Consider the following 15,522-nt stretch of genomic DNA (forward strand, 5'->3'; position numbering starts at 1 on the left):
GACTGGAGGCGGGTCCTCCCTGGCAAAAAGATTGTGACCAAGGAACACTGGAAACCGGTATTGATGGGACTCGTTTTGGCCAGGGAATGGTGGCAGATGAGAGGAGCTGTTGACCATGCGGGTGATCAAAGCACAGGATTGGTGGCTGCTGTGGCCGCCATGATTGTTGATGTTGATGACAACAGATCATGGCTTTTGAGGGAAGACAAAAATGTGGAACTTAAAATTCATATTTGATGATTTTGGTGAACCTTGCTGAAAGTCAGTCCAACCATTCATAAAAACACAATATGTATGTGCCAGGTCCCTGCAGGAGGTATGAGGCCCGGGTTGGCAGTTATTATGGACCACATTATAAGGCACGGCGTATCCATTTGGGCTGAGTGCTGCATGAGGATCTGAGTTGAAAAGGGGAGGGAACATGAAGGGCAGTGGATACAGAGACTGAAAGCGAGGTGGATGATGGGATGGTCGCTTGTGTGCTCGCAAAATCGACCGGCGATCGGCTTTCGCTGGAGGACCCGCAGCGGATTGCACGCGAGAATCTCGACTGCCAGCAAGGGGTATCAAGCTAACCAAGGCGTGTCCACGACACCCTCGCAATTCTTTCTTTAGCCGAGAGCGAGGCGCTACCTGCTGGGATAAACAGATGGCTCTGATGCCCCGTTGAGCGACTGGCAGGGCGAGTCTTGAAAGCTCATTTGTCGCTCTGCCACATCTTGTCCCCCCTTTCGGATCACCGACCAGGGAGAAGAAGTCGGGCAGCAACCAAATCCTACGCAACTTCAGAAAACAAGCAGACTACGACTAACCTTTCACGGGATACCCGGGGACGACTGAGCTCTTCAACCGAACCTTAGCGCCCGGCTGCGGAGAGGAGATGACAGCCGGATCCTGGACGAGCCCGAAGTGGGGCGACCTGCCGAGCACGACGACCGCCCACTCACGCCCACTCCTCTGGGCGCGGCGGCGGGTGAGTTTGCGGAGTCTGCGGCGCTGGCTGGCGACCCTGACGCTGTCTGCCGGCGTGGCAGTGTATCTGATGTACGCGGAGCCGGCGTCGGTGGCGAGCGAGGACTCGCATGCCGAGCCCCGGCCAGGCGCCTCTTGGCTGGACACCTGGCGCCGCTCGGAGACCAGCGACGGCCGCTGGCTCGCCAGCCCCACCGCCGGCCTCCCGCCCCGCTTCGAGACCGACCCCGCCGGGAACAGGCTCCCGCCGGAGGTCTATCCCGCCCTCATGAACCCCTATCGCAGGGCTAATGCCACCTTCTTCGCCGTCGTTCGCGAACGCGATCTCGGAGACTTGCTGATGAGCATGCGCACCGTCGAGGACCGGGTCAACCGCAAGTTCGGCGTCCGTCTCGTCTTCTCCGCGCTTTCTGAGCGAGCAAGCTGGGCGACTGACGGCCCTCTCTCCCGCTCGGCGTGTTCTAGTACCCTTGGGTCTTCCTCAGCGACCAGCCCTTCAGCCCCGATTCCGCGCTGGCCATCAAGTCGATGACCCGCTCGCAAGTCTTCTTCGGCCTCATCCCGGCCCGCCAATGGGCGTATCCTCCCCACGTCGACCGTCGCCGGGCCGCGCGCGCCCAGAAACCCGGTGCCGCGGGCTCCAAAAAGGGGGCGGATGACCAGAGCCGCCGGCATCTCTCCCGCTTCCACGCAGGGTACGCCGCCATCCTGCGGGCCTCATGGCTGACTGTTCCCGAAGGAAATATGTGCTCAGATACACTCGCCTGCTCTAGGTTCTTCTTTCGGCACCCGCTCATGGCGCAGTTTGATTACTATTGGCGGGTCGGGCCTGGGATTCAATACACCTGCGACGTGGATTACGACCCCTTCGTGTTTGTGAGTCAGCCGATGAGTGTCGCCGAAGGCGGCGGGCCTGGAGAGCGTGGAGCTAGAAGCACAGCTTTTGACGCCATGGACATTTTGTGTATTTAGATGGAGGAGAACAAGAAAGTGTTCTCGTTCTCGATCTCGCTGATGGAGTACCAGTCGACGATCCCGAGCCTCTGGAAAACCGTCCAGGGATTCGTGCGCGCCAATCCGGGCCTCCTTGCGGCAAACAGCTCGCTCGATTTCCTGGTGAAGGACCCATCCCGCGGGATCGAGTCGGACTACAACCTGTGCCAGTTCTGGTCGAACGTGAGTCTCCCGCCTTGTCTCTTGAGCAGGAGTGTAGAGGGCCTGACGAGGCCTGGGTGTGTGAGGGCCAGCTGGAGATCGTGGACATGCGCTTCTGGCGCTCGGCGACGTACGCGAACTTCTTCGGCCACCTCGACCGGGCCGGCGGGATCTACTACGAGCGGTGGGCCGAAGGGCCGATCCACTCGATCGCCGCCGCCCTCTTCCTCCCCCGCGCGCAGATCCATCGCTGGGACGATCTGGGCTACTTCCAGCCGCCCTTCTCCCACTGTCCGCCCGACTACGACCGCTTCCATGCCAACGGCAAATGCTTCTGCGACCCGCTCGAAAACTTCGACCTCGGCCAGCCCTACAGCTGTGACCCCCTGTGGGCCCAGCTCCCTGCCCGGTCCGTCTCTTCTCCCTCTCTCCCGCTCGATTGGGCGGGTGTTCATGTCTCGCTCCGATCGATCCAGGAAGGAGTCCATCGACTCTCATACATAATCGTCTGGCTGCTTGATCGAGAGGGTTCTCGGAAATACACTCAGAAGCTTCTCCCTTTTCAGAATGCTATTCTCTTACAAAGTTCCCAATAATCAGCTTTATGCGTGTGTAACGACCTCGATCCAATTCATTTTTTGGGGGGTTTTGTAAGTCTTCGGGGGACATGTGTACGTACCAGAGCTTGAAAAACAGTCTGAAAAATGATTACGTTCTTCAGTCCTCACTGTGACTGAACGTGATCGTCAAGCTGCTGGCACGTACGATGGTCTCCACAGCTGCAGGCTTGTGTGGATTGGGAGCACACACTTTTTGACTATGTTACAGGTACAGGGGGGCCGATGAAGAAAGACTCCAGGGGTTGCTGACTTGTACCAATGGATCGATTCAAACACGCAAATATTATCACTTCTTTGACTGGTTGCTTTCATCAACCCAAATATCTTGCCTCATATCGCCAGCTTTGAGAGCTGCTTCTCATGAACAAACCCCCCGCTGCTCCGAGAGATCCCACCCAGAACAGTCTTCCATTGCCAAGCAAGAACCCACGCATATCCTCGTCGGAAAGTATTGGTCTGGGTTGAGCTCATCTGTTACAAATGTAAAGACAGAAAGAGATTGCAGATTGCATAGATCCTTCTACCATCGCGGCTGGAAGTGCCCGGCCGGGTGGAGAGTTGCTCCACTGACCGATCAGCAGTATGTACATAGTGTATTTCATAATCAGCGTCCCGTGTGTATGTAATCTGTTATGAGCGCATGTAGGTATGTACTTGGAGGATGCATGCTGATGTCATGCCCTCCCGCCTGGCCGCTGGCCCATCAAGGGGGGGCTCCCGATCAGCTGCACTTCGCCTGGAGTCGACTCGAGCAGCAAACAACAGAACCAACCACCACCACATACATACCACCACCCCCCAGCACACCCGGAGAAGCCGCGCCTGGTTCGACGGTCAGCAGCGATGGTCTCCCCATTCCTGTCCTCACCTTCAGGCTCACCCACCAACCACACCGGCTCGGGGTCGAACTCTTCCACCTCGACTTCCTCGGTGTATTCGTCGGCCAGGACAGTCAAGCCTCCGCCGATATCCATCAGCCCCAGTCTGCGCAGGGTGTCCACCCAGGGCCAGCCGAGCATCTCCACGATCCTCAACCCGGACGCGGACTCGAACTCGGCCGGCAGACGGCTGGAGCTTGAGGAGAAATCCGACTGGGACTCCCGCACCGGCAGGTCCGATGGCCTCGCCATGAGACTCAACAGGAACTCGGCCGGGTTGCCCTTACTTCGTGACGTCGGACGCGATCGTTGGGGGAACCGATGGGGCATCGAGAATCATGTTCTAAGCCCAGTGATTAGGTAAGCAATCGAGAAAACTCTGATTACCTAAGCAGCTCCCTTTGAGATCAGAACACCCCCCTTTATGTATATCGAACCCAGCTAACTCGCCATTTCTCGTGCTCTGTGTAGTGAACTCACCGAACCCACCCACACCTCAGTCTCATCCCCAATCTCAACCGGATCGTTCTCGACTAACTTCAGCCTATCTTCAACCTGTCCATTCCTGCCAGAGCAACAGCCAGATCATTCATCCTCTGTCATGCCTGGAGACTATCCAACAACCGAACCATCACCCAATCTCCATCAGCTCAGCAGCCTCTCCCCATCAAACCGGACTACCACCTCCTATTCGATCACCTCCACTCGATCGCACCAATCTCCAACTCAGCTCACTCATCTCTCAGGATCGACTGCCTATCAATCCACCCGATCTCGCACCGACAGTCTGCCCTCCCAATCGATCACAACCAATCCGAGCCCAAACCAGCCATCATTCGTCTCTGCAAAAGATCACCAAGATCCATCTCCCTCATCCAACCGATTCCGATCATCCTCTGTGATATCCAAAACCGAATCTAACCCCCATTCACCACCGACTCACCATCAGCATGCTATCAGCTTACTCAAACGCAAAAAAATCAAAACTCACATCACCAACCGTCAAAGAGATGTGGACGTCGCCAATCGACAGATCAACAAGAGAATCGAAAAGGAGAGAAGAGACCAAGTTGGCAATTTTATCCATTGCAAAAATTGTTATCTTCAAGAAAGCTGATTGTTTGGCTGTCCTTTAAAAAAAACAGATGATCAGGTCACGAGACGAGATAGTCGCGCAGCTGATGGATAATCCAAATGATGCCAAACTCGTCAGAGATCTTGGGAAGCTATACTTGAGATTCAATGAACCTAGCCAGAATGACAAGCAGAGCCACACTGCTCGCAGGATCGGTCATGCTAGCGCGGCGCCAAGAAGCGAACCCAGCTTGAAATTAGCGATTCATTATCTAGAGCAAAGCATTCAGATTGGTAAATTCACACTTTCCCCCGGCCAAGGGTTTTTCTTTTTGGGACGTGTAGCTAGACTGACTCCTATTTTACCTCCAGACAATCGGGATCCACTTACCTGGCTTTTTCTAGGAAGGGCGTGGTCATTATTGCTTGCATATCCAACTGAGCACGAAAGCGAGCGAGAACAAAGGCTATCGAATTCCTCCCTCGCCTTCAGAAAGGCGATCCACATCTCATCCAATCTGACAGCCCCAAGTCTCCAAACCATTCGACAGACGAACCGATTCAGATTGGCTTACGCCGAACACTTGGAAGGACTGCGCCAGTACAAAGAAGCGGCAAGCGTGCTACAGGATGCATTAGGGACCGATGAAACGGATGTAGAGTCGTGGTGGGAGTTGGGTCGGATGATGGAACTGTGGGCGCTCGATGAGGAACCGCAGTCCCCCACCACCAAGCAGGAAAGAGTCGAGAGGATGCGCCATGGCTGCGAGGCTTTTAAGAAAGCCACTGAGCTCGAGCCCGATGACGTGATGCTCCGGCAGGGCTGTCTCGATGGCGAAAAGGCTTTGCAGAAGTTGATGGCTGAATTGCAAGCGGAGGAGGAAAAGTCGTTGAGGGCGGAGGAAGACGTCAAACTAGCGGCTGAGAGAATGAGAGCCCTAAATCTCTCTCCTGTTACCAACAAGCCAGCCACCACGCACACCTCATCCGTTTCGGCGCTCAGGAAGTTGGTCTCGGAGTTGCGAGAGATCCCCGAGTTTGGCAAGAAGGCCCAGCGCGCTCCATCGCCCGACCCGACTGCCCTCTCGCCGGCCGTTGAAGATCAGAAAAAGCCTGAGGCCGAGCAGCCGCCCGCCACCCGGACCGAGGATCCGATCTGCACCACCCTGGTCGAGTCCGTTGTTTCAAGTTCGCCCGCTCCGTCAACCGCTGCTAACCGCACTCGAGCGCCGACTACCGGGGAAGTCGACGAGTCGCCTGTCACCCGAACAACTCCTTTGCCGCATGCGATACAAGAAAACTTAAAGGTCAGCGTCATTCCTTCTTTTCTTTTACACCTGATTCAACCATGTGCTGAGTCAATACTTGTGATCTCAGGCGCCGGAGCCCGGCCAACCATTGCCGCCGATCTCCATGCCGCTGCCGCCCCAAGATCCGGCAGGTGACGCGGATCAAACAGGCACGACAGGGGCGCGCTTATCGTCCCCCGAAGACCAGTCAGCACCGAGCACCCAATCGCAAGACGATGTGAAGATGATGCTGATGAATATACGCACCGGGTCGATCGAGCCCCCGCTCAGCTTCGTCCATCCTGGGGACGACCACCCCTCTTCGCCAGCAGCTGGGCACCCTGGCCCCGGGTCGCCGCGGTACGCTTACCAGCCGCCCTCGCCCAGTGCCCTCCCCACGTCCATCATGCAGGCCTTGGCCGCCCGGCTAGGCACGCCCAAGACCGCCTCTTCCCCCCGAAGCGTCGCCAGCAGCTCCTCCAGATCGGCTAGCAACGGCAGCCAGAAAGCCCGCGAATGGCACCTCCGCAAGACCGGCTCGGGCAGCGCCCCTAGTGGCCCCCTTTCGCCCCCACCCACCTGTCCTTCTCCTAGCCACTTCCTCGCTCGTGACCGGTCGGACAATCAACCGACTGACGGACACCCTCGTCCATCGGAAAACCCCGCCGGCTCCCATCCGCCCTCTTCTCACCACGACCTTCCCTCGGACCGTTTCTATCCCACTCCGCCCCATGTCTCTGTCCTCAAAAACCCGCCGCCCGGTAGCGGCCACGTTGTTCTGGTCAGTCTCCCGTCGCTTTCTTTCTTCCCTCCGTCGTGTATGATCTATAATGGGTTTTTGTGTTTCGCACAGTCTCCTTTGAGCAAGGAGGTGACGCTCGCGCCCGGCCCGGGAGCCTCGCCCCCGCCCCCCGATATCCCCCCTCGTCCACCGAGCCTGTGCGGCCACCCGAGACCGCCGTATGGCCCTCCTCCCCATCCGGCTTCGTCGGCCGCGTGTCATCAGTCGGGATCTCCTTTTGGAGAGTTTCGGGGTCGGCCGGTATGCCTTTCTCCTCACCAAGACCGCACAAGCCTTGGTCAACACGTGCGCCCTATCTCTTGACTCGTGGACGCACTAATATTCTGTATTCACCGGGGTTTTTTTTCTCCGGGGTGGCTGTAAATCTTGCTTAGGTTGACGAACACATCCGCCGGCCGAGCTCGTGCTGCCTATCTCCCCAACCGCCCGCCCCACATTTCTCGACTCACATGCACCCTCTCCCGCCAGCGATTCCTACTACTACTGCCAATCCTCGGGTCGCGTCGCCCCCCGTCGGCCCTCTCCAAGACGGCTTTGCCGGACAGCAGGAGTTTACGCCGAGCTATAACTACGCTTTGATCGATGCGCATCTGCAATGTATGTCTCCACCTTCGAAAGAAAAAATCATTTCCGAAACTACCAGGAGTCTTCTGATATGGATTGTTTTTTGTGGGCAATGATGGAACGACAGCGATTTTGGATATCGATATTAAGCGGAAACAGGAGTTGAAGGAGATCAGGAAGCAGATCCGGAAGACTGATGAATGGGCCGAGAGTCGCCGGCGGTCAGTGATTGAGGAACTGCGCAGGGTGTGCACGCCGGTCAACATTCAGAGTAACGTCCAGCGTACCCCCTATGCGGGGAGTAGTAGTCTCAGTCGGAGTATCAGTCGCGGACCGCGACCGGAAGAGAGCAGCGCTGATGATGGCCAGCCGAAGGAGAATGAGAGTACTGGGGGTGGTGGTTCGAAGCAGAGTACTGGCCATTATTCTACCGGCCCGGGAGAGCCTGCGATTAGGAAGCCCCACAAGAGCGCCCTCAGGACATCTGCTCCCGTCGGCCCTCCCAAGAGAAGCTCGTCCACCCCGCCCGAATCAAGCCACTACCCCCACGCCCACCAACACGGGATGTGTCAGCAGGACCACGCCCAGCCTCGCCATCAGCCGCTCGTCTATTCCGAGGAGCCGCCCCCGCTTGCACCTCTCCATCACGACGCCGCCAAGCACCGCGCACTGTACTCCGCCTCCGTCCGCCCGTTCCACCCCCCGCAACTCGCCGTCGAGCAAGTCTCCACTGAGCTCGATAAACTCGGCCCCGCCGGATTCGCAATCAACGGGTACGTGTTTCTTTCTCCTCATCCACATACATCTAAATAAGCACGTGTGCTGAGACGTCCTTGCGGCGGGTTTCAGGATCACGTCGATTATTCAGTTGTTGCACCAGCATCAGTCCCAGCAGCTTCGGCAGCCGTGATCAGCCTGCATACACTCACACATATATCTTGATACACTCAGCGATATTCATCCTTTTTTCTTTCAGGACTGATGGACTCCTTCATCCGCGTAATATATTTGTACACCCATCCCCTCTCCTTTCTTGGCGGCTTCGCAAGTCGTGTAATAGCCGATTCTTGGGTTGGTTTGCTTGCTCTATCTATTTATTTGGCTGTGATGATCTATGTTTGTACCTCAATATGTGTAGACACTTTTACAAGAATGAAATACAAAACACCCCATACATCTTGTGATTTCCCCCCGTAGAGTGTTTGGGGCCCGGGGGAAAGTACTGCCGAGTTGCGACTGGCCATCTCGAGCGGAAACGACGATGGCTGGGCTGCGACGACTGCTGCTGTTTACCATCCTCCTCTCTCTCACCACCCTTCTCATCTTCTACTCCACCACCACCACTCCCAACACCGCATCGCGTGCCATCCAGGACAGGATCCAGAACCAAGGGATGCCTGCCCAACAGGGAGACTCTCAAGACCTACGTGCCCAAGCCATTCAAGTCGTCCGACTGGCCTCCTCTGACGCCCTCCGACTCCAAGACAGTCTCATTCCCACCCACCAACAGCAGCCCCATCTCAACCAGTCTGCGCAGACCAGCAGGAGCCATCCGTCCGCCCAAGCTGCCCAGCCACTCTCGAACTACCATCCCAACGGGCTCGACTATCTCAGCCAGCCCCCGCCATCAATCTTAACTAGGTCCGCAGGTGGGGGCGCGAGGCGCCTCCACCGGAGGAACTTATGCGGTATCGGCGATTTAGGACTGAGAGCAAAGGCCAAAAACGCTGATTTCGACAAATGTTCCCATAGCTCCTTCACCTCCGAGGATTCCAACAATTTGTTTGGATTAGATGAAATATCAACATTGTGTCTAAGTTTTGATGCATTGATATCATCATAAGTCCTCCGGCCTCACTCACAATGATCCATCAAAGATGGTGGATGGCACAAGCCAAACCAGAGACTGTCAAAACAGCATTTTTGGTGCAAATCCATACACTTGCCTCCTGCTGCTGTTGTTTCTACCATGGAAAAAAAGTCTCTCTGATTTATCGGTCTTGCTCAATTGTTGTCTTGCGTTTTGTTTACTTGTCTCTTTTGATTACTGTAATCATTACTGCAGAGCAACAATTTGGGAGGAGTGGATTCCAATTGGTGTTGGAGGTTGGGACAAGGGAGTGACTAAGGAAGCATTGCTTTATGATGTGTGGTACTGTGCCGCAAACTGGACCAAGTCCCTCCTCACCTGAGGCTTCACCTGGGACGTTTGCAAACAAAATGGCACCGGAGTCAACAGCTGGGATTCCTGCCATCTGAAGAAATCCGATACATTGCCTCCAGTCTTTGATTTCGCCGGCGGCTGGTCATCGGCTTACTACTGGTCACAGCAGCGGACTGTGCTTGACTGGCCAGTGCGTCTGCGGTGTCCCTTTTCCACAACACATTGGCTTCAGCGGGCAGGCAGCAGATATAGCCATGTGATGATCAAAATTTCCATAAAGATTTTACCCATTTCATTTCCAACTATTCTGTGTGATCTTAATTTTTTTATTTTTATGTAGTTTATGATCAGCATCAAGAAAGCTAGGTGTGTTGAATTTCCCACTATGAGCAGGGCTATTTTTGCAAACGTGACACTTGATTCAATTGTACCACATTCTGATCATGGACAGCTGAGCAATGAGACCCCAAAAAATTGCTTTTATCAAAATGAGTTGGCAGTAATCCCTGGTTCAACCTGTCCACCCCTCTGCAGCAGAGAATGGGTGGGCAGGGGGTTGCAACTAGGCAAGGCCTTGCCAGCCCTGCTGAATACAGACCTGGTGGCAAGTTTAGTTTCTCCCAAAACTACAAGAAAAACTGTAGAAACTGCTAGCAGTTGAGATGCAGAAGCGCAAAGGAACTTTGAGGTGATACTCAAGCCTTTCTCAAAGGTTTTTTTAACTAATTTTTAATGCACAGTCACTTTACACATTGTACAGTGACTGTGCACAAAAGGGTGTGGTGTAATTATGTGGAGTTACAATGGCAATCACACATATGCCACATGTCAACTGCTGGCAGTTTCTAGAGTTTTTCTTGTACATAGTGTGCAAGAGACAAATCATGTTCACCCAGGGCTATAGCCTGAATTTGAAAAACAAGATCTTATTGGCTGAATTGATTGTGTGGCAAGAGAAAACTCAGTCATGTCTAATGCTAATTAAGGTATGCTAAATAGTGCAAGTCTATCTATCCAATTAACTCAAGAGAAGAGAGAAAACAAAAGTCTAACTGCTCAGATATGATGATTGAAGTATGTTTCTTAAGGTCTCTTGTGAACATATTTTGGATTCCATTGGAGTCACAAACTGTTGATTGTTCCATAGTCCGTTATGTCTGCGGGCAGGTCTTGGTGGAATTTAAATCGTGATCTAGAGGGATCGATGATTAGTCTTTGCCGTTCTCTCAACCAATGATCGGGAATTAATCCAATGAAGACGTAGTAAAAAGAGGCGATTGCTGTCGAGGTCACCGCCATCAACATCCCGAGCCACAGGCCACACTGATTTGAACAATGGTTTTTTCGTACCCCAGGACCAATGGTTTTTATTGATATTGTCAGAATCTTCAAGAACAGAGGTGTAGAAGGAGTGGATAAACTTACGACACCGAGTTGGAGGTGAGAAAACGTCAAAAAGATGCCGACCGGCAGGCCCACCACGTAGTAACCGATGCAGTTGATCAAGGCCCCCACCTTGGGCCTCCCAGCGCCTCTGATTACTCCAGCCAGCGTGCTCCCAATGCCTGATTCAACGCATCGCGCCAAGAACCAATCATCGGCGACTGGATACTGAGCAGAAAAATACAGAACAAAACTGACTGTCTGGGATCTGGATCAAAGCGACAGTTGGTAACTGTAGATAGTCACACAGGATGAGTGCCGCGTTCGACAAAGAAGGGACGAAACAGAGTGGCAGAAGAAAAGTTAGAGTATATAAATCAGTGGGTTTTTTTCTGGAGTTAAAAGGGCTTAACTACTTTGACAACAAGTGCGACGACGTCTTCTTGGGAGCTGAACAGGCCGGCCAGGGTGTGTCGGAAGACGAGCATGACAAGCATCGTGAGCGTCCCGAAGAGCATCCCGGCTCCGAGCGCCGCCCACACCGTGTGCCCTGCCCGTCGCGTGCATCCCGCTCCCACTAGGTTGCCGTATCGACCCGTGGCCGCCAGACTCGCCCCGCCCGAAAATTGGTACATCACTTTTTCATCATCGGTTCGTCGTCGTCGGCATCGTCGTCCATTCGGTGTAACATCCCCAGCCGCAAACGGGCGTATGGCTCCAATTAGCTTTCATACTCTCGCGAAACTTGATCTCTTTCTTTTTTCTAAACGCACGTGTTGAAATTGTGACTGAATTACGAGAAACAAAACCAGGTAATTAGGTATTGTTTTTTCTTGAGGGAAAACTATTCCTGATTGAGGCAGACATATTGCTTCGAAAGTGAAGGACAACATGAAGAAAATTAAGGTTTATTTACTTACCGATAACACTTTGAGCCGCGAGAGTAGACGGGCCGATCCGAGAGCTAGCCATGCCGATGAATTCCCAGAACCACCATTCGCTGGCAAGGGTAGTGAAGCCGGAGAGTCCCAGCCAGAAGTTCGGGCTTAGGTTTGCGAACGCTCGTCGGTCACAACCGGGCCATCCATGCTCGACTGCGACAGAGACGCAGTAGAGGAAACTTTGTGCCATTGAGTTCGGATCGCGAGAGACATGGTTAGAGATCAATTCTTAAACTTGAATATTGATTGGTGGATACTGTGAAACATCAGAGCCATATTTTTTACGTATCCTATGATTTTATATCCATGTCAAGTTTACTATTGGTCTACCGGGCACGACGGGACAAACGTTGCCGCCACCGGGCCCCGGGGAGCCTGCTGGTCTATCGATCACAAACGGATGCTCGGCGTCCTTCAGGGGGAAACCTGGCGCTGAGCCTCGAGGTGTTGTGATTTGAGCAGGCCGTGTAGTTTTCATGGCAGGCATACCGATTGGCTTGCCTTCAATGAACACTACACAATAACACTTGGCCTGCTCAAATCATAGCACCTCGAGGCTCGCCGCCGGGCTTCCCCGTTCAGAACGCCGATCAACCATTCGTCGTCGATGGACCAGCGGGCTTCCCCGGGACCTGGTGACAGCGTCGATCATCCCGTCGTGCTCCGGGCCCTTGACATGGATATGTATAACCATATGACCCATAAAATTTTATCATGTTTCACAGAGACAATCATATGTCTCCCATATTCCGGAGCCCGTGTTTGGAAGGAGGATGGAGGGGGTAAGCGCTTACCAGGAAAACCCCATCAAGCTGAAGGAAATGACTGTGGCAACAGGTGCGCCGATAAACCCAAGTTGGAAGGGCTCAGGGCCCCAAACGAAGAGGTAACTGAGGAGGGCGTTGAGAGGGGAGACGAGGAGCAAGATGCAGGTGGGGGGGTAGATGATACCTTGGGCTTGCAGCCAGCGTCTGGAGATCTCGAAGGCAGCATAGCCGGGCAGGGCGAAGACGAGCACGCGAAGGGATCGGGCAGCCATGAGCGCGAGCGCCGGGTCCACTCTGAGGACGCTGATCAAGGCCGGGCGGATGTTCCAGAGTATCAGGCCCTGTGGGACCATCAGTCCGCTCAAAACGACCGCCGTCCGGAGCGCCGCTAGTGTGCTCGCCTCGAGACCCCCGGAAGTGTACGCCTGCGAACATATGCCGTCCAGCGCCGAGGCAAAACCCACTATCACACTCAGACTCGAGCAGTTCAGAGTGATGTTGGCCAGGCTTGCCGCCGCTAGCTCGTTCGTCCCCAGATGGCCTACCGAAACTATGCTCACTAACATCAACGTGTTCTCTAAGAGATGTGTTCCTAGCATCAGTCATAACAAGGCCATCATTATTGCATGGAGGGAGGCATGCCACAGGTGTCCGGGGAAAAAGACGCGAGCTTGTTATCCCATGTGAAACCGGTCTAAAAGCTTAGGAAAACGGGACGGACTTACCGATGATGGGTACGGCGTATCTCAACAGAAGCAAGAACTCCTCGGCTACCTCATGGAATGGGGCATGGAGAGGACGCTGGAATCCAAGATTCTCAAGGGCTGTTGGGGAGGGACAGATGTGCAGACGTCGTGCTCCAGCTGCTCCAGCTGAAACCGATCGAGAAGGCGTTCTTGTTGATGGTCTTCTCCGTGTACTACTGTCTTTGGTATCCGGTGCTGATGCCGCTTCTGAAGCCATCAATACCGACCGGTTCGATCCAAGTGGGTCGTGCCAGATGGTAATCAAATCTGTGTTCTAAATTTTCTCTTAAATGGACTCTGAGAGCTGAAGAGAAACAGACACACAGTTCTCTGCATCGTGAATGGATCTTTTCGTCCATCTGAGCAGTCTTGCTGTCATTGGATAATTCACGGGAAAAACAGGCGGCAGATGGCGCATGAAGAGGAATCAAGAGGCGGCCCCCGATAAACGATTTCAGAAAAGCGAGTTTCGTGATCAGGGTTATAAAGGATTGGTCTTTTGCTCCAAACTCGGCTTCTTCGGATTTCAGCATCTCCTGCCAGGCAGCAAAGCACAACACGAAGTTTCAGGATGATCGCCATATCGGGGTGCGGCCCGCTTGGCCATTCACGATGTCCATTGAGGGACCACGTGTGAGGGGAATCTTGCTGGTCGGCCGTCTCTGTTCGACGGAGGGCTAATACCGGTGCCAAACGAAGATCAATAGTGTGCAACAACTTATACCTGCAGGGTCTCACGGGGCCATCGGGATGAACCGCATGCCCGGGACAGATTCCTGCCGGAGGACCAGAACGGCCGCTGGCTTGCCCCTTAAATAATCGGTTGCGTAACTTGCGAGTGGCAGGCTCCATCTCCACAGCGGGACAAGTGGGATGTCAGGAGGGCGGCCGACCGGACGCCAGCAGGGCCCCGCAGTAGTCGGACGCCCTGATGCCGCCGTTCTGCCACACGCCGCCAGGGCGTCAACCAGCCCCGCCCTGCGGCAGGACCCTGGAAACCCCCTATAAATGGGGGTAATGTAAAATCCAGAATTTTGCCAAAATCCATACATTTTTTGACTTGATTCATACGCATTTCATGCCTACACTCAGGGCAACGGTGGGTAGTTACTTTACTTTACGATATCTGCGGGATTTTTGTAAAGTAACTACCCGCCGTTACTTTTTGCGCCGTTATTGTTAGCAGTAACGCGCGAACAGCGGCATCACGCGTAACGTAACGGGCCTCTTTTTTTGAGGCCGTTACCAGTAAAGTAACCCGTTATCCAGCGGATCACACGTTATTGAGCAATAAAAGGCTAAATTGACCCTATTTTGGCCTTTTATTGCTCGTTATCTTGCCCGATATCTGTCGCTACGCGCTCAGATATAGTAACGGCCGTCGCGAAAAAAAAAACTCTTGGTGTGATATCGATATCGCACTGCCGTTACTGGTAACGATAACGATAACGGCCAAAAAACGTTACGTTATCGTTACGTTACGCGTTACTGTAGCGATAACTACCCACCGTTGCTCAGGGGATTTTCCAGTTTTTCATGCATTTTTAATGCCTACCATTGCTGCCGAGGGGGGGGGGGGGGGTGGCGTAAAATAATAAAATCTTGGGGGCACCAAGCTGAGGGACCAAAAGTAAGGGCCTGTGCTTCAATTTTGCAAAATTTCCACTTTTCTTGTCCTCTATGCAAAAAAAGAAAACAATAGGAGGGTTCAATTGTTGAAATTCTTCACTTTTGGGCTCAAGAATGCCTTCTGGTGATTTTCAGCTTGAGTTTTAAGAAGTATTGAGGGGAATAAAATTGGTAGAATTGACTTTTGATGCCCTATGCCAATGGTATAGGCCCTAAGACAAGGGGTGCTGCTCAGGGGGGGAAGGGGCTTTTCTGGTGCACTCTCAGGAATTTCATACATCTTAGTTACTACCCTTGTTCACCCAGGAAAAAATTCATACACTTGAAGTGCTTACCATTGAAGCCCAAAAAGCCCATTCATACCGTTTTTGTGCCTACCATTTTGGGTAGGGATTGTTGATCTGGACCCTGGTACCAACCGGTACCTGGGTACCCCCTTGATTTTTAGCCCAAATGTGATACCTAGTACCGCACCTGATACCGCCTGGCAGGTACCAGGGGTACCGCTGGCAGGTACCACAGGTACCGCCAGCAGCCT

The 15,522-nt window shown here is 53.7% G+C and overlaps 4 protein-coding genes across 4 annotated transcripts; 2 read left to right on the forward strand and 2 right to left on the reverse strand.

Annotated features, from left to right (window-relative positions):
* Nucleotides 1–290: 290 nt before the first annotated feature.
* Nucleotides 291–2,631, forward strand: PtA15_13A247 (uncharacterized protein; the record flags this gene model as incomplete). The annotated part of the gene is made up of 8 exons (XM_053162426.1): nt 291–316; nt 861–973; nt 1,035–1,357; nt 1,438–1,667; nt 1,746–1,848; nt 1,945–2,148; nt 2,220–2,536; nt 2,604–2,631. The coding sequence occupies 8 exons, from the start codon at nt 291–293 to the stop codon at nt 2,629–2,631; spliced, it is 1,344 nt and encodes a 447-aa protein (XP_053026403.1).
* A 959-nt stretch (nt 2,632–3,590) lies between these two features.
* On the forward strand, nt 3,591–8,264 carry PtA15_13A248 (uncharacterized protein; the record flags this gene model as incomplete). The annotated part of the gene is made up of 9 exons (XM_053162427.1): nt 3,591–3,985; nt 4,097–4,694; nt 4,771–4,993; nt 5,072–6,006; nt 6,077–6,769; nt 6,842–7,075; nt 7,165–7,387; nt 7,482–8,127; nt 8,204–8,264. The coding sequence occupies 9 exons, from the start codon at nt 3,591–3,593 to the stop codon at nt 8,262–8,264; spliced, it is 4,008 nt and encodes a 1,335-aa protein (XP_053026404.1).
* Nucleotides 8,265–10,640: 2,376 nt separating this feature from the next.
* PtA15_13A250 (uncharacterized protein) lies at nt 10,641–12,329 on the reverse strand (the record flags this gene model as incomplete). Its single annotated transcript, XM_053162429.1, has 7 exons — nt 10,641–10,841; nt 10,944–11,083; nt 11,160–11,193; nt 11,315–11,538; nt 11,675–11,689; nt 11,822–11,995; nt 12,173–12,329. 7 exons carry the CDS (start codon nt 12,327–12,329, stop codon nt 10,641–10,643), a joined length of 945 nt encoding a protein of 314 aa, XP_053026405.1.
* Nucleotides 12,330–12,632: 303 nt separating this feature from the next.
* PtA15_13A251 (uncharacterized protein) lies at nt 12,633–13,572 on the reverse strand (the record flags this gene model as incomplete). Its single annotated transcript, XM_053162430.1, has 2 exons — nt 12,633–13,159; nt 13,335–13,572. The coding sequence occupies 2 exons, from the start codon at nt 13,570–13,572 to the stop codon at nt 12,633–12,635; spliced, it is 765 nt and encodes a 254-aa protein (XP_053026406.1).
* Nucleotides 13,573–15,522: the final 1,950 nt, after the last annotated feature.

The sequence above is a fragment of the Puccinia triticina genome, chromosome 13A (assembly GCF_026914185.1).
Source record: "Puccinia triticina chromosome 13A, complete sequence".
In the NCBI taxonomy this organism is placed as follows: domain Eukaryota; kingdom Fungi; phylum Basidiomycota; class Pucciniomycetes; order Pucciniales; family Pucciniaceae; genus Puccinia; species Puccinia triticina.